This window comes from Gallinula chloropus (assembly GCF_964237585.1).
Source record: "Gallinula chloropus genome assembly, chromosome: 2".
NCBI classification, from domain to species: Eukaryota; Metazoa; Chordata; class Aves; order Gruiformes; family Rallidae; genus Gallinula; species Gallinula chloropus.
The window spans coordinates 138,943,538-138,961,649 of record NC_140086.1 but is presented as its reverse complement, the minus strand read 5'-3'; the positions used below and the strand labels follow the sequence as shown (position 1 = coordinate 138,961,649).

Genomic DNA, 18,112 nt, shown 5'->3' with positions numbered 1-18,112 from the left:
TTGAGTAATTCACGAATATTGCTTTGTATCGAATGCCGAGGTATAGAAATTGCATTAGCATTTAATTGCCACTTGCCATATTCCCCATTGTGATGTTCACACACCCATTTCAACTCCTCCGACGAGTGCTTATTAAGTAATTTAAACGGGGGGGAGGGAGGCTACACATCCTTTGTTGTCATCCCTACATAGCCTGCGGCACAGGCTCAAAAGCTTGGTCGTGTATTTCCAAGCTTTAGGATCCAAGCGACAGGACGCCTGCAATTTGTGAGCCGGACGTAGGAGCAAGCGAACACCGAGGAACTGAAAGCTGTCAAAATTAGCATCGTAGCCAGAGAGGCTGGATTTGCCAGACAGAGGAAGGCGGCGGTCTTGCAAAAACTCAGCCATTGTCTGCTCAGACCTTTGTATCAAAGCAACAACAGATTCCAGGCGTCTTTTTGCGCAGCAGCTCTTTTGTGGGAAGAGAAAGCCCCCCGCCCAGCCGCCTGCAGGAGCGGGGAGGGGTGTGGAGGGAGGTGTGCCCGCCGGTGACACCGTCCCCCTTCCTCCGCGGCGGCTGTGCCGGGAGCTGGCTGCCCCTCGGTTCCTCCTCTCAGCCTGGAGGGGTGCACACCCGCTCCTCCAGGGCCGGTGTGGCGGGACCGGTCGCTAGTCGGGCGGGCGGTGGCCAGAAGCGCCCGGCGCTCGGTGGGGAGGTGGAGCTGCCGGCAGCAGGAGGAGCGGGCGGCCCCGACGTCACTTTCCCCGGCCGCGTGTTTACGTGGAGATGAAGATGGCGGCGCCGGTTGCACAGCCGCGGCAGCTGTCGTTGCTGTGAGGGGGGACGGAACGCGGCGGGCAGCGGTCGTGCGCGCTCCGGCTGCGGGGAGGGGACGGAGTGGGGACCGCCTCCCTCCGCCGGTAACGCTCTGCTCTCCCGCACTGACGCCATGGAGGACGAGGAGCGGCTGAAGAAGCTGGAGGCTGGGAAAGCCAAGGTGAGAGGCGGCGGCGTGGCGGGGAGGCTAAGGGGAGCGCGGCGGAGCAGGGGTACGATAGTCAGCGGGGCCGGCCCGGGCGGCGGCGGAGCGCGGCTGCACCAGGGGGCTCGGTTCGGGGCCCCGCCGCGAACAAAGCCGCGGGCAGAGAGGGAGGCGCTTTGTGCTTCTCTCCCTGCCCGCCCCGGGCTCCCCCCGCTGGCCTCGGGGAGGCGCGGGCCGTTCTTCGGCCGGGTGTGGGTCCGAGGGGCCGGTGACAGCGAGACCCGAGGGGCGCCCGGCGTGGCGAGCGCCACAGGTGCCTGTCGCAGGGCCGGGCGGTGACAGCCCGGGCCGCCCCTAGCCCCGTCACACCCCCTCTCAGCCCCCCCCACCCCGGGGCCCGCTCGGCTGGCGGCGCTGAGTGGAGGAAGAGCCGAGGAGGAGAGTTAACCTCCTTACCGCTTCGCACCCGGGGCGCGAATTCCGTGTGCCTCTTAAGCCTGGGAAACTCCCTGTAAACCTTTAAGGAAGTTTACAAAGCCGACAGCTGTTCCTCAGTGCCGCACTAATACGGCGAGAGAGCCTTAGGAGGCCGAGCGTTGGAGATGCCCGCAGTGATGCGGTGAGGGGCGTTTCAGCCGATTATCCGAGCGCGCCGGTAGTGCGTGAGTTACCTGTAGGACCTGGCTCTGCGCCTTGGCCGCTGGCAGCCCTCGGCGCCCGCACACCCGCGTTCAGCCGTCACCGCCTCGTGGGCTGTCAGGAGGCTCAGACGGTGCCCTGAGCGCTTACCCAAGTGTTAATCGGGGAGCTTATCATTCTACTCTTTAAGCATGGCTCAGCGCGCACCGGCTGTAAAGCACTTCGCCTTCTGGGCAGCAGACCGGAGTTACCACACTCTGGGAGATTCTTTTGTGGGTTTTTTTTCCTTCAAAGAAAACCTTGGTGTGCTCATCGAGATAATTAATGATATTTGTAAGAAACTAAGGTAAAATTAGTGTTTTGCATTAGGTATCCTGTGCTTCCTTCCAGCAGTCATTGCTAAATGCTAAGAGTTTAGAAGTTTGTAAGTGCATGCTAAAGGTTGGCATGTAACTTGGCAGGAACTAAGAGTATGGACAGCGTGAAGACAAGCTGAAGATGAAACCATGAAGCATCATCATTGTCTTGTTTATGTGATCTATTGAATACTCAGCTGAGTATTGGATAGGTATTTGGCTGCATTAGGCAAAAACTTTGTAACTTGAAGAATTTCTGTTTCTTTTGAAAGCATTCAAAACGTACACTGGGAAACTCTTACATGGAGCTGTATGTTTATATAGGAAAACCTGTTCTTAAATGCTTAGAGCAAGAATAGTGTTTACACAACATATTAAAAGGCACTGGGATGGATTAAGTACTGGCAGCACATTCTGTCATACCCAGGTTGGTTAATTCCTTAGCAGAAAATTAGGAAAGCATTTTGTAAAGAAAATGGTTGAAGTTAAATTGCCAGAATTGTAACCCATAATGAATTTATAAAGAGAATTTATGTTCTTCTGTCCACGTTGTCCTAGGATTAATGTAGTAAGTTAATTACAATTACTGAAAAGGGAGCCAAAAGCCAGGACTCCAGCAGGACCTCAATGGCTTCCTTCTTACTTTGAGAAAAGACATTTACACACTTTACTAATTTATTTTGCATTTTAGCACTGTCATAACTCCCACCCTTCTCCTAGTCTTTCCTGACTAAAAACCTAATGATGTTGTTGTAAGTATTCATCTGAAGACTTTCATATTCTATGCTTTTGACCATCCCTTGTGGCTTAAGTCTTTATAACTCTTTAAAGCTATGTGTGATTTACATGGGAAGGGACTGTAAAAGCAGTGTTAGGTTTTTCAGATGTTCCAGTGGTGTTCTGTGTTATCTTTTTTGGGCGCCACTCCCCCCCCCTTTTTTTTTACATGTTGTAATGAAATGTGTTGTACTGGGGAGATTAGGTCATGGTCTTCCAGTAACAAGTGTCACTGATAAAGGTGGAGAAGCAGAAATTTTGTTACCAGAGAATGGAAGCAGGAGTTTCTCCCACAGCTGTTTCTCTCATTTGCAAGGATAGAAACTCAGTCATAGTAGCATGACTAGTATGTCTCCTAAAATTGCGTGGCTGTAGTCAATATTTTCCTTAAACCACAGCACCAAGCATACAAAAAACTTTTCAGCCTAAGTACTGAATGTTGTTTAAATAAAATTGTTGGAAAAATATATTAAAGTACGTGTTGTTACTGTGCTGAAAGCACAGGTATCGCAATACCACAGGTACCTTGATTCATCCACCTGAAATCATAAATTTTTAATATAAGAAAAATGTTAGGTAAACTGCAGGGTGAATGCAGGTAGTTGGGAGACCAGTAAAAGAGTGTAGTTGGTGCCATGGAGATGGCTGGTACATTGCTAACAGTGGAGTTGTTATTTGAAACTGGGACTTGGATTCTTGTTTGGGTGTGGTTTCTGGTTTTCTTGAAAAGTAGGTAGCTAACTACTGCCAAGCTCAGTAGGTGAATTTTAAACAATGTGAACTTGTTGTAAAGCAATCATTTGGTGGTTTCTGATCATAATGTTGATTAGGCAAGCTGTGGAGTTGGTTTTGTCTGAATTTATCTGCAATGTAACCTTCATGTTTTTTAATTCTTGTTGCCTTCTTAATACTCTGTCTCTCCACATAGATCTCTTATGGAGAAGCGTATTTCTTTTGAGTCCCCCCTTATCATTACTGTAAATGAGAAGCTGCATTGCGAATTTTACACTTGGCATCTTTCATTCAATGTCCTCAAGCTGGGCAGAAGGGGTCTCTGTGCGACCACACAGCCTTTACCAGTATCTCATTTGAAAAATGGAATAAAAAGCTCTTGACAGAGGCTCACTAACATTCATGTGTACCTGCTGACTTTTGGAGACTGTGCCAAGTCCTTATTATGAAGTGGTTGCACCATATGTTGCTGTTGTGTCTGTTACAAACCCACATAGGCAAGGGAGGCACAAAGTTAAACCCAGTAAATTATGTGCTCCTTTTTCCGGCCCTACAGTTACTAATTTTCCTTTGCCAGAAGGTAAATGTGCTATATATTAACCCAGCCTCTATAAATGTCTGTCTCCCTTACCCATTTGAATGGTTTCTCTGAGCCTTTATAGAACTCTCTTCTCCCCAGATGACCAGTTTCTTCTGAGATTCTGATCTGATTATGGTGGAGCAAGAAAAGTGTTTGTCCGAAAAGCTAGTTAAGGGGAACAGGGTTGGCTGTGATAGAAAGTGGGAGGGAGATGATGTGTGCCAGCAACAGAAACATGCTGTTAAGTTGATCAATGACCCAAGACATTGTGAACTTTGAAATCAATCAGATGTGTTTTGTGCCTTGCTTAAAAAATTCTAGAATATTGTTGATGGCCTGTGCTAGGTAGATACACCTGGTCTTACAAAAGTCTACAGAGGATGATGGTTGAAGATCTCTGTGTGGCATTTCTGTGTATGCATACTATGTATGCATCAGTTTGCTTGGAAATCTCATCTAACACTGAAGTACTATTTATGGTAGTTGGCTATTTTATTTTTATGTATTTATTTAGCAGTTCAGTAGCTGCCTTTTCTTTATTTGAGAAGTGTTCAACTTTCTATTGAAGAAAGGGCACGCTCTGTGAATGTAAGCTATTCTGGGAGGGTGGGAGTAGTGGGCAAGGGAAAGAGACTAATTTACTTTGTAAATTATCACAGGCTGATTTAGGATTTCGGGTCTAACATCAGAAACACATAATTTAACGCCCCACTTTTCAAAAGTATGCTTTTAGTGGTTTTTGAAGAAACCATGGAATTGTTGAAGAACCTTAAGTAATTAGTGAACTGCCTGGCTTAGTTAAGCAGCTGAGCACAGTATAAGTAGTGTTACAGCTTTTGACCTGTACCAGAGAATTGTTGAGCAGATGGACACTGAAGTTGCTTTGGGAAGCTCTAGTGGCACTCAGTGGACAAGTATTACAGGTTATATGACTAATTTGACAAGTTATCTTCACAAATTGAATAGTAAAAAGAAATAATTGTTTATTTTGCTTTCTGGTGATGCATGCAAATATCCCATGTGGCTGGAGATGTAAGTGATGTGTATTATTAAAATAACTTTGTCTAAGAGTCTGAGAATGTTTGTTTGCTTTTTGTGTTCACATGTCTTACTCCTTTGAGAGGAGAAAAGATTTCCCTTCCTCGTCTCTGGCCACTTCAGACTGAGCAATTCTGGATTTCTTTAAGGAAAGCTGTTGATAATTTTTTTAAAAAAATAGAAGACTCAAGGGAAGCATGGATTAGTTTTCTGCCACAGTGATTAAAGCTCTAATGTAAACCCCCGAGAAAAATTTAACATAACAATTGTGTTTGTAAAGAACAGTCCTTTTAAAATCCCTGTAATTTACCTGAAGAGGAAGAAAAAGCAGTATTTCAGTGGTTATTGAGGGGTTTTCATCACAGAAGACAAATTAAATACATTAAAAGAGCTGATCTGCTAACACATCTTTTGCTTTCAGGTGTAGACTGTTTATTTTGTTTATCCCCTGTCTGCCTCAAATAACTCAAACAAAAGTAAACAGAATCTTGGAAGCAAGAATTTCCTCTTCAGTCTGCATTTTCTTACTCTGCTTTTCTCTAAAAATAAGTTGTATTTGGCCATATCACAAAGTGCTAATTTCATCATAAGCTGTAGTCATTGCTGTCACTCTTCATAAAGTCTGGAGGAGAGCAGCTTTATAGGCTAAAAGTTAACAGAATGAGGGTGGTGCTGGGCTCCATCTCTCTCTGGAGGTGCTGTGCGTGTATTGATGGAAAACAGAGGAAGTGAGAGGGCAACAGGAGTGTGCAGTGGAACTATGAAAAAAAGCTACAACGAGGAGCTCTGCTTTCAGACAGTTTGAGAACCCTTTTTCTTGCACATGAAGATCCTTACAAGCCTGTACCTGATTCGTAGGCATTCACCATGTATTGCTGAGCTATATCTTCTCTCAGGTCCTTCTGAATTTGTGTTCTTTGGATCCTCCTCCTCTTTTACTGGCTTCAATCTACTCTCCTTTGCATCTCTGTCAATTTTAAATGCAAATAGTAGGAGGTATGTTGAATTGCCTATGTTTATTTGATTATGAATATGAGTAAATTTAAGATGTCTGAAGAGAAAATCACAGATACAAGGACTGAATTTTACCCTGGAGAGAGAATGTGTGGGATTAAACTCTTTGAGTAAAAGCAGATAGGGCAGAAATTGAATAGAGGTTAAAACCCCCCAAATCCTGAGGTGTTCACCTCATTATGCATGCTTTTCTTTTTGTTCAAAACAGTAAATATCTGCATTTTATTTTAGAAAAAAAATTATATGCATTTGAGAGATAAAACTATTTTATCTATATAATCGATTGCTACAGGGGTGATACGTAAACTCAGTTGGGCAAAAGGACATGAGACTCTGGAAACCAAAGACTAAGCTTAGGAAGGTGGGGGAGTGATCAAGTCACAGCTGTAACAACCCTAAGTTGTAGCATCATCACCAAGCAAAGAAGAGGCTGTCTCTTTGACCATGCTTCTAAATCTCAAAACATGTAGAAATTTTAAGACTCTGCAATTCAAGGTAGTAATTTTATAGAGAATATATACTGTTTTGGTGGCATTCCCATGGGAAAGCGTAGATTTGATAAAAACTATCCTGCTGAAGAGTAAAAAAGACTAGTGGAGTTGAAGAGGCAGAGTAGATAAGATTCTGGGACTGAGTAGGTTTCTGTGCAAATATTGATAAAATAGGTGGTGTAGAGAATAAACAGAACAAGTTGCATAAGAGTTTACTCAAATCTGCCATCATTGCTAAGCTGTGATTTAACAATGTAGTTATCCTTTAATACTGGTCTTGTTCTCCGAAGCTTTTTCTTGTCCTTAAACTCATTTCTCTGTGAAGAAACCCCCAGTGCCCAACCACAGAACAAGGGAAAAATATTTCAGTGTTCCTAAATACCTTTATATTGTCTAAGTGAAGTAGCTAATTTAACATTAGCACCACACACAGAGAATACGTACTTTCAGTTAAGAAAGTATCTAGAAGACATAGCTTGCTATTACAGGTAATGCTCTGTAACAATGATGAGAGAACCCTGTCTTGGTATGTTCAGTAGTACGTTGCACTAGCTGGCACGGATCGCTGTGTTTACAGATACAAGACTACTCAAAAGGTGGTGTGCTTTCCAGATTTCTTTCGTTATTGGGATAATATTCCAGGAACTAAATTTTGGGTTGTTTGCTACTGCTTCCCCCCCACCTCACCCCTCATTAACAGACATATCTGGAATTTTGGAGCAATATGTCTGTGTGAGCTCACTTTTCTATCATGATTCAGCAGTGTGTAAAAAATAATAGAAGCCTGTCAAAATAATACAAGCCTGTCAAGTCTTGCACACTGAGCATGAAATTCATGCAGTTGGTTCTCTCCTTATGTCTGCCCAGCTCCTCACAGAGCTGTCTCTCAGAAACCTGCTGAGTTGGGGGCATTATTCTCACTCTGTCCATTCAGTGCCAGACATGCCACATGGTATGAATTCATGTAAAAATAATTTAAACAAGATGGGGAAAATGATGAAGTACAACCAAGTTTGACTTGGTTTAAAATATTTTACAACTTACTAAGAAGAAAACCTAACAAAAAACATACCCACATTTTTTGCATTGAAAATTTAGTTTTAATCAGTTCTGCCCAGAGGTGGCCGGAAGTAAAATCCTAAAAAGGTATCTCAATTCTTTAGGCTGCTTTGAAAATCTCAGCAGCAACGTTTGTGAAAACACCTTTATCAACTGGGTGGAAGTCATCTGACAAAAGTCCTTCCCACAGGCTGCAGTTCTTCATGAACTGCTCCAGCATGGGTCCCCCACAGGGTTGCAAATCCTGCCAGCAATCTTGCTCCTTCTCTCTCCATGGGGCCACAGGTCCTGCCAGGAGCTTGCTGCAGTGCAGGCTTCCTGTCACAGCCTCTTTCAGGCATCCACCTGCTCCAGTGTCGAGTCCACCATGGGCTGCAAGTGGATATCTGCTCCACTGATATCCTCCATGTGCTTGCAGGGGGACAGCCCATGATGTGCTCCATGGGCTGCAGGAGAAACTGCTCCACTGCCTGGAGCACCTCTTCCCCATCTTTCTTCACTGATCTTGGTGCCTGAAGAGTTGGTCCTCCTATCTTCTCGCTCCTCTCTTCAGCTGCTCTTGCACTGCAGGTTTTTTCCACTTATTAACTATGTTATGCCGGAGGTGCAACCACCGTGGCTGATGGGCCTGACCTTGGCCAGTGGTGGGTCCATCTTGGAGACAGCTGGTGTTGGCAATTTTGGACATGCAATTTAACCTTTTTGATCTGTACCTGCAAAGCTTATTGTCTTGTTGCCGGAGATACAACCTCTAGCATTCTGGACTTGATCCTTATGGTCCCTTCCAATTCAGTATATTCCATGATTCTGTGCCAATTCAACAGCATTCATCAACTTGAAAAAACTGCTAGTCTCGTGTGGGTTCTTAATAAAGTCTTATTTTGATATAGTCTGTTCGTTCTAAGTTGTCTTTTTCTTTCAGACTTCATAGTTAATGAGGAATCAAATACGAGCAAAACTATTCAGATCTTACTGAACTTTATTCCATTCCTTTATATAGTCTTTCTAATTTTTAATGTGTGGGGGGTTTTCTGTTTTTTTTTTTTTAATCTCCAAGTGTCGGATATAGATACAAATAAAATGGTTTTTTTTCTGTTATTAATTCTATCTTTTTTTCACTTAGGAGGAAAAAGTTAAATTTACATGAATCAGAGTAACATAAGCAGTACACAGACACAGTACATTGATAGTTGATATTTTTTCTAACATCCATAAAATGTTCTCTTCAGCTCTTTTCAGCCAACTTGTAATAAACTTCCTCATTTAGTGAATAGACTAAATGTTAGAGTGCAGGAGGAAAGAAAAATATGCATTGTTGTGTAGTGTGGGAGTCCTGCTGATCAGGAAAAACATACAGTGGGTTTCGGCCTCTTTCTTGCAGCCCCTTTCTTGCAGCATCAACACAAACCAGAAATGGCAACTGCTTCTGTGATTTAAGTTTTCTTGCATTAGCTGCATAGAGAAGTCTGGACAAAGCATCCTCAGGTACCAATTCTCTTCATGCGTTTCGTTATGTGTCTCAGTATTGCAGCATCTTTAAAGCCCTATACTCTGGAAATGGTAGTCTCTTAAGTTAATTAGTGAGAAACTGCAGTTGCATATTTGAAATGAGTTGTGGAAGAATGGTCTATAGGAGCTGGAATGGAGTATTGATTAGGATCCCAGAGGAAGCAGCAATTGCCTGACTGCAGTTAGGATTTTTCTTGTAGGGTTCTAATCAGTATTCAGGATTTCTGAGAAACAGATGATTATGACCAATTCTTGCCCCCTGGAAGCTACATTGATGCTTTATAATGCACCATAAGTAAGGCTGCAGTCACTCATTAGGGAGTCTCAAAGGACTGGCAAAGATTGCTCTTTAAAGGAAATGGACTTGTCTAAATGAATTGTCAACGCTGAGTTCCTTGGGCACAACTTTAAATATAGATTGCTTTAGGTAACCAGGGCTGACTCAGACAAAATGACAAAACTTCTTACTAAAAGTCAGTGTGGTGTTAAGAATTTTGACACTGTTTGACGTGGTCTTACAAGCAAATTAAAGACCTTGCCTGGGAAGAGTCATCATTTGGTGGTTACAGCTGAATAAAAAATTGTTCCTAGCATTGTTTTTGTTTTAATATATTAGTCTTAAAGTAGGTTGTCTTTCAGAGACCTGTGTTGCTCAATATCTTCATTATTAGCAGTGGAAAGAATGAGTGGTTGGTTATATGTAGGTAGCACTAAACTAAAGTGGGTGGAAAACACAATGAAGAGGCTTAGAATTCAAAATTATTTTGACAAATGATCTGGTACAAAAGGACATGGAAGCAATACTCAAGGCTTTCTTTGCCTCTTTAATAGTAAGAACTGTCCTTGGGCTTCTCAGGTCCCCCAGTCTAATGTCAGAATTGGAGGGAGCGAAGTATTATCCACAGTACAAAAGGTCAAGCTGGGGATCACTTAAGCAAATTTGATGCACACAGATTTATGGGACTGAGTGTGATTTATCCACTAGCTGCTGTCATTAAGAGTCTATTCCCTCACTCATCTTAGAAAGGTCATTGTTATTAGGAGATTTTAAACGACCAGAGAGGAAACTAAAGATCAGACCCATCTTCAAGAGGATCTGAAGATCTATATGGAAGGTCAGCTTGGCTGTGGTCTCTAGGAAGATTATGGAGCAGATCTTGCTGCTGTTGAGGTGTATGAAGGGCAAGAACATGACTGGAAATTAGCAAGGGCAAATTATTTGTCCTCTGTGATGAGCTGAGCAGCTCAGTAATTGGCGAGAGAAGGGTGGATCTTGTTTACCTTGATTTTAGGAAAGCATTTGATGTGATCTATTACAGGCTATTTGCAGTTCACCTATGGCCAGCTTGGTTACAAGGTGGGTAGAAAATTATCTGGACTGCTATGCTCAGAGTGTTGATACAAAGTCCAGCTGGTGGCCAGAAGTGTTTGTCAGATGTTGAAACTGTGGCTGCAACTGGTTCATGTTTATATTAAAGACCTGGAGAATTGGAGGGACTGTGCCTTCAGCGTGTTCATGGTTGGTACCAAGTTAGGAAGAGTGGTTAATGAATTGAAGCATAGGGCTTCTTTTCATAGAGACCTTGCCAGTCCGGAGAATCGAGCTGACAAAACATTCCTGAAGCTGTAGGAGCATGAAAGAAGATGGTACAGGAAAGTTTCCATGCTTTCCCAGTGCAAGAAAGGAGTTACCTCCCAGTAATGAAATGGAAACAGTGGTCTACAGGTTTCTCCAGTGATTTAAAAAGAAAAAAACCCAACAAAAAACCCCCATAATGATGTTGTGTGATCTAACTTGAAGCGAGGAGGTGATCCTGTGTTTCACAGTAGGGGTCAGCACTGTTGTTTGGGGGTCTTCCACCTCTTCCAGGTTTTGTTCCTCAGCTGTCTGTTCTTCAATTTGTAGTTACATCATAGGAATTTTAGTTTAGATGATCTCTTTGATGACTGGCAGGAAGATTAATAGGGCAAGATCACAGTTTTTCTATGTAGTGTTCTCCTTTCTTCAATATAAGGTCATTGTTTATATTCCTGCAGCACCCTGTCTTGTTTTCTATACTTTACAATTTACGGTGAATGGGAAGGTAATGTGCGGATGACAAGTACCTCTGAACAGTCTGGGGACTGATTAGGGCCAATCCAATGGGGAAAAAAAAGGCATTAAGACTGTGCCATAATACACATGTGCTCTACCTCATGGCAAAATTGACTTCTGCCTGCAATTTCAATTTTGGAATATTTTTGCTTTTCTTGCATTCTTTAAATTTAGCTGGATTGTCCTTCTCTAGCGCAGTCAGCTTGGGTAGGAAATATTCTTGGATTTTACGTGAAGCAAGGTAAGAATAACTTGAAGTACAGAACTTTATTATTTGGTAGCATAATGGCTGTTATTCCAGATGATAATGACTGATGTGGTCAAACCTTTCCATACTCTCTAAAATAAGTGTATTTCGGGGTATTGTCTTCATCTATCAAGGTGTGGAAGAACACTCTTGATTTGGGCTATAACATCCATGTGTGGACACATCTATTTGTGTGGGGAAAATTGCTTTCAAGTATTTTATTACAAACCCACTCAAATTTACATACGTAATGCCACAAAAACTGATGAAAGTAAATTTATTCTGGTATTTTTTTTCCCCAGTGGAAAACATAAACATAGTAGTGTTCTGTTTATAGTTATTTCACACAGAAATGCATCTAAAACAGAATGTAAGTCAGTCTGGTAATACTCAAATCTAGTGCAAATAATTTGTATTCAGTATCTTATTATTAGAAACATAAGAATCTTTCCTTCTCAAAGCCTTATATTTTCTGCTTTTATAGTAAATATTAATGTTAAAAGATCAATATCAAAATGCAAAAGGTCAACCTTAACTTTTAAACACATAAGACAATTAAGAAGCGGAAGAAAGTGTCTGTGTTACAAATATAAACTTGGACATTGCCAGTAATTTGATCGACAAGCACTATGTGGAGATACTGGCAACTGCTGCTTTTGCATACTTTCGTATTTTTATAGTTGGCTCCTAACTGGCAATCACAGATGGCCGTGGATTATGATTTTTGTGTTTCTGAATTAGAGGAAACATTTAGATGATGTTTTAAATTGCATTGTCCAAGTATCACATTAACTATTCTCTACAGGTTTTGATTTTAGTTGTTAACTTACAGTATAGGACTTTTGGAACCAAGTGTTTTAATATTTTGTTAATAATGAAAGGGTTTTGTGCCTAGGCTGTGAATAATTGCAAGTTTTGTTCTCAAGTAACTTCCTGTTAAATAATCAATGTTATTTTGTGGTAGTAGCAACTTTTAAAAAGAATTCCTGAAAAAATTATTCAGATTTGACTCTATCAAATAGTGTCAAATATTTCTGATAATGAAGAATGTTTTGGTAATGAAGAATGTTCTACTACAAAGTCAGAGTTGGCTGTGTAAGTTGGTACTTCAGAAAGGATTTGGGATTGCTCTAACCTGTAGTTTAAAAGGATTTTAGATAAACCCTATACTCTATGAACTTCCGTTTGAAGGATCAGACTTGTTTTGTCCATTTGAGAAAGTTCAGTGTACTGTATGACTTTTTTTTTTCCTGAGAATCCTAGCAAAAGTGAGGACTAAACTCAGTTTTTGAGGAATTCATATGTTAATTCATAGCTTTTCTATTCTTAGTAGTCTACTAGAAGCTTATAGAGGGGCTACAAGAATTGAATGACAATAAGAACTTGAAGATACTCTCTAGGATTTTTTTGTGTGTGTAGGTCTATTTAGCTAATTTATATAAAATCAGTGTGCTGTTTCTCTGTAATGTTAAGTATATAACATATTTTGACTTTAAGGGTCTCATAAAATATACAGCTCCTGCTTTGCTAAATGAAACCAGCTCTCTGGGGAATAAATTGAAATGATGTGTTATTTCTCCTCATTGCAATTATTGAGGAGAGATAATTGTAATTGAGGAGAAAAAATACTTAATACTGGACATTAAAATATTTTTCCTTTTTCCATAAGGAAACTTTACTCTTTTATTATTTATCTTTTATTACATCTGTTATTTAGATCAGAGTTTAGCTTTACCTTGGTCTCAGGGAAGAGGCAGACTCACTTTTTCTCTGCTTCATGGTTTTAGGAATATTTTCCTAAGGTTATCTTTTGGGGAAGAACAACAGCATGTGAGGAAAATGAATGAACAAGACAGGGAATCATTAACTTTTGGGTATATGTAATGTTTTATTACTTGGTTTCATTGGTGCTTAGACTACTATTTTGGAAGACGTTTCTTTTGACATGAATACTTTAAAAGACCTATATATAGTGGAACAAACATACTTAATGCTTAACCCTGTTACTGTACTGCAGTTGTTTTCTGAAAATAAATTGTTATTCTGAAAGAACTCCAAGGGATTAATTGAGTCTCCAGCTGTTGATTTAACTATATATAGTTAAATAGCTGATATGACTATATGCCAGTTAAAGAACACGTGTTAAACCAGTTGCTTTAAGAGGAAATAAAGTGAAGTCACTACATAAGCAATGCTGAAATTCTTTTTAGTGATACAGGAGGCAGCATGCTTAATGACATGTGTCTGATGACTGCTGCTTTCCAAAAATTCAGGTTCTGAATAGATGAATGATTTAATGCCTATATTTGACCACTGAGTTGCAACTGTGCTGTGAAATAGGTTTTCTTTTGAAGCCCAGATGAAGCTTAATATCTGTGAACGTCCATTACGTCTTTATTTCTAGTGGTGTGTGGTATTCACCTGTATGAAGTATGGTTCTGTAGGGGAGAATGAGTGAAATTGGTCATTGTAATTTACTTGACTGCACCGCGTTTATAGAAGTCAACTGCAGGGACTGTAAAGCCTGACTTAATAATTTTGTTGAATCAAACACAATATTGAAAGAAAGAGCAGATTTAAATTGGAAGCTAGTACATAATTTTAATACTTAAATTGCATGAGGAATATTTCTTTTTGTGCCTTCTCAGGAGGGCTGTACCTGTCTTTTACTTCCAGAAGATAACTTGTTTCACAAGGCTGATTTAATCAAAAGTTGAGTGGGGAAAAAATACTTAAAATCTTAATGAACTTTGTAATTATGCAACCTTACCAAAAATGTCAGTGCCAAAGCTTGCCAAAGAGTTCATCTGTATGAACTACTGCACTAATAGTGGCTTTGTGTCTAATGATTTTTCTGCCTGATGGATTTTGTAGGCATTACTGTAGTCTGTCCCAGTGGCTTTAAGGTGTGGTACCCTTTGCAAGTCCCAGGTCTTTCTTGTTTGGTTTTTTTACCTTTATCTTCATGTGACTGAATTTACTGAACACAAGCTTTGTCTTGATTAGCATGTATCTGCTTAGGCCAGTAGAGGATCAGCCATCAAATTTCCAATCAGTTTTTGTCATATGTAGCCTACCTGATTTGGACTAGTACATGCCACCAGTGGCTGGGTTTTACTAGTTATTTGTAATAACAGTTGACAATGTCTGTCAACTTAAAAATTGTGACAACTTTTCTTTAAGATGAGGGGTATTGTTTTGTTATACATCCAAAGCAATTATAGGAAAGATGGTGTCATGTTTCGGAGCTCACAAATTTTGTTTTTTCTTTTGTCTGTGATAGACTCCACCACTTACTGTTCAGCTGCTAGGTGCTACTAAGATATAATAATTTTATGTCTTGATTTAAATCACCAAAGATCAAATTGTGTATTCACTTCCTAGAGTCTCTTTTTGTTGTGTCAGCAAAACATATCACATCCCGTGTTTCCATTCAGTAGGAAAGTGATACTTAAATCGTATTGTAGGCTGTCCCGTACACTTTTAAAACAGCAGCTGTTATAGAATCTTGCCTACATTTATATTTTGCTTAGGGTCCTAAGCTTTAGTGAGCTTACTGCCCTTACGTGGACATCAGAGCTGAAGTTACCCAGTTCTTTATGTGGATACCAAAACAGCCCAGAGAACTGGGTGTACTGGGGGAGTAACTTACTAGCAGTTAGTACATATTATTAAATTGCTGAAATCTAGGGGATTTGTGTGTAGACATAAACATGGTGGCAGGTAGGAAATCTTTGCAGTGTTATAGCCTAGTGACTTAATTTTATGATTCTTTCGAAGATTATGACAACACTGAAGGTTGGTTTGTGCCTGAGGATAAATAATAGTATTTTTGTTTCTAACAGGCTGTGAGATAACAAGTTTGTGCAATCTAATGAGCAGTAGTGTAACTGTATGGAAAGTAATTAATGCTTTCAGAGTATCTAAATCTTTGTAATCATAGGATTAATTTTCAAGAATGAATGAATATACAAATTTGTCTGCTGGATGCAGATCATCAAAGCACTTTCATGAGATGGGAGGGATAGCATGGCAAAGCACTGAAGTCTTCTAGATCAGAAAGTTTGTGAAGAAAATTGTGTAACTCATTAAAAATACCAGTTTAGCAAAGTAAGTAGTAACATTTCCCCCCTTAATTTTTTCACATTATTTGTGTCTCCTTTGTTAAAATCTATTTGACCAAATTTTAGCTCTGACCTGGAGCTTCCTGACTTGTCAAGCTGGATGACATCTTTCTGTGCTGGGGACTGAAATATTTTCTTAAACGTATTTGTTAATCCATTCAGTAACATTGTGATAATTCCTTCTCCGTTTCCCCACCAGAAGTTGTTTCAAATTGCTGTAGGACATTGAAGACTGCTTTTTGTCTCAGTGCCATCATGTTTTTTTCAGCCTAGCTGAAGGAAGCTTCAGGATCCAGTTTGTAATTATTGGTGTTACACGTTAACCTAGAGGGACAGGAGTGCATTGCTGACAATGTGTAATGCTTTTGCCTTCCCATTATTACTGAGCCTTGGGAACTCAAGGCAAAATAAAGGATAGACTGTGCCATTTGAGACAGCGCCCAAGTGGTGATCTCCCTCCCTTAATGCAGAGTAAAAGAAGTTCTATGTCAGCTCCCTTGGCCTTGATGTGAGAAAGACTTACTAATGTTACAAGCTGTATTTCTTACAGAGCAGCATGAACCAAGCTTTCTGTTGCCCTCTCATTCTTGTCACTGACAGTTTGGCCCAACCAATTTATTTCCTCTCCACTTTGGGGATATATGGTGCCAGTGTAGATCAGATGCTTTTTTCACTCTCTGTCAGCAGAGACAGTTATACAGCATTCAGTATAGAAGGATAAAGTCAAAAAGTAGATAGGAGCAATATATCAATCATGTTTGTAGAAGTAGGCTAGTTAGTAGGCTAGACCTTTCAGACACTCTTTTTAGTACTTAGCTTTTTGTCATAGCAGATCGACATTGAAATACGTTTATGTACTTGTGTCTGTCATTGTAACCTGATTTGAGATTATTTTCATACACTTAACTTCCATTCCTTGTCCAGAAAATAACCTAGCTGTAATGAACTTAGCTGTTCATAGGTCTGTTCCTATTTAAATTCCTGGGACATGGAAGAGCACACCAGATCAGAACCACACTAATTCTGAGGCTTTCCAGCTCACAGTGCCATCTGGAGGGGTTCATTCAAGTTCAGTGCCCTTGGTTATTAGCACTGACAACAGTACTCTTGCTAAAAAGATGAAGACAATTGTCCTGCATGCTGTTCCTCTAGCTGTCCTGAGTTGTCCTCTGTGGTGCTTCAGCTGTAAATTGTGGTGATCCCATTGGTTTTCTTCAGAGTGCAGAGGAATGGCTTTCTCTGAAGCTGAAAGACTCACAAGTTTGTCTGTTGGTAGAGAATATAGAACTTGGTCTTCAGAAATTTTCATACCCTTGGCATCCTCTGATACTCATCAACCACTGAGGCCTCTGTGAGAGGAGACGTTCTGAGGTCATGCTTGTATTATTTGGGAAGATTTGAGTATGAGCGCAACCTACAAATGAGTAGACTGGAAATAACCTCTGTCCTAGGTGCTTATTTTCTTGTTCATTTCAGCATAAATCTGTTGAATGGAACAAATAAACTAAAGCTGGTTTGCCTCAGCAGATGAGCAGATTGAAACTTGCAAAGAACATAATTTCTTTATTTACAGTTCGGGTTTTCAGCTATGTGACATAATACATCACACGTTGCTTGTTGTGGGTTGCTTGCTCAGTTATTGAATTTCTGAGGTTTTAATCTCAGGATTCGGAAAGAGATGATACATGATACTTTCCTATTTGTTGATTAGCAGAATAGAATAATAGAGTGGAGTCAATAGCCTTCACTAGAAAGAAGTTTATTCTCTGTATTTGATAATTTTCTATTAATCTTGCTCTGTTAGACTTTTCTTGGTATAGGTATCAGGAACCTGGAAGATGCAGGCAGCACTTTGTCACTTTTTGTCATATTCTCAATAGCCTAAGCACTAACTCCTGAAGGGTAGGCAAAGTGCCACTTTCTTCTCTAAATACAGCTCAACACCATCTTAAGGGGCAAACCGTCAAGCTTTCACAGAGCTTGGTGGAATAACAGCAAATGAGTTTTTAACAGCCTTGGTGAGGCTCTGTGACCTTAATCTCAATGGTGTTGTCTCCCAGACTTTCTTCCTTATCCCTTTTGAAGGCCTCTTATCTGCTGCCATGGGACATAAAAATGTTACTCTATATCGGAATCATAAAAATCAGTTCACAGGTGAGAGAGATTACAGTAGAGTCAGGGTTTTTTCCCAGTTATCCAGGGGAAGGTGCAATAGATAACTTGAGATTTAAACCAGAGCAGATCTCCAGCTTCTTAATTATGTCCAAAATTTAAATTCAGTTTGGCCTGTTTGGTTTTTCCTTTATTGGCTTGCAAGGCACCTAATTTTAGACTGACCAGGATGTAGCTGGGCTTTATAGGTGATCAAAACCAGTCACACCAAGGCTTTGCTTTCTGTCTCACTGAAAGCCTTTGCAGCAATAATTGCTTATCTGTGGTGAAAGGGAGTGGTGACCTCTGATTACTAGGGCAGGTGAATCTGAAAT

At 40.7% G+C, this 18,112-nt stretch overlaps 1 protein-coding gene across 1 annotated transcript in view; it reads left to right on the top strand.

The window, feature by feature from the left end:
• Window positions 1-832: 832 nt before the first annotated feature.
• AKAP9 (A-kinase anchoring protein 9) overlaps window positions 833-18,112 on the top strand; it is a 109,111-nt gene continuing 91,831 nt past the window's right edge. The window contains exon 1 of the mRNA XM_084260680.1: window positions 833-980. Coding sequence (XP_084116806.1) covers window positions 933-980 — 48 coding nt within the window. The 5' untranslated portion in view covers window positions 833-932. The remainder of the gene's footprint in view (window positions 981-18,112) is intronic.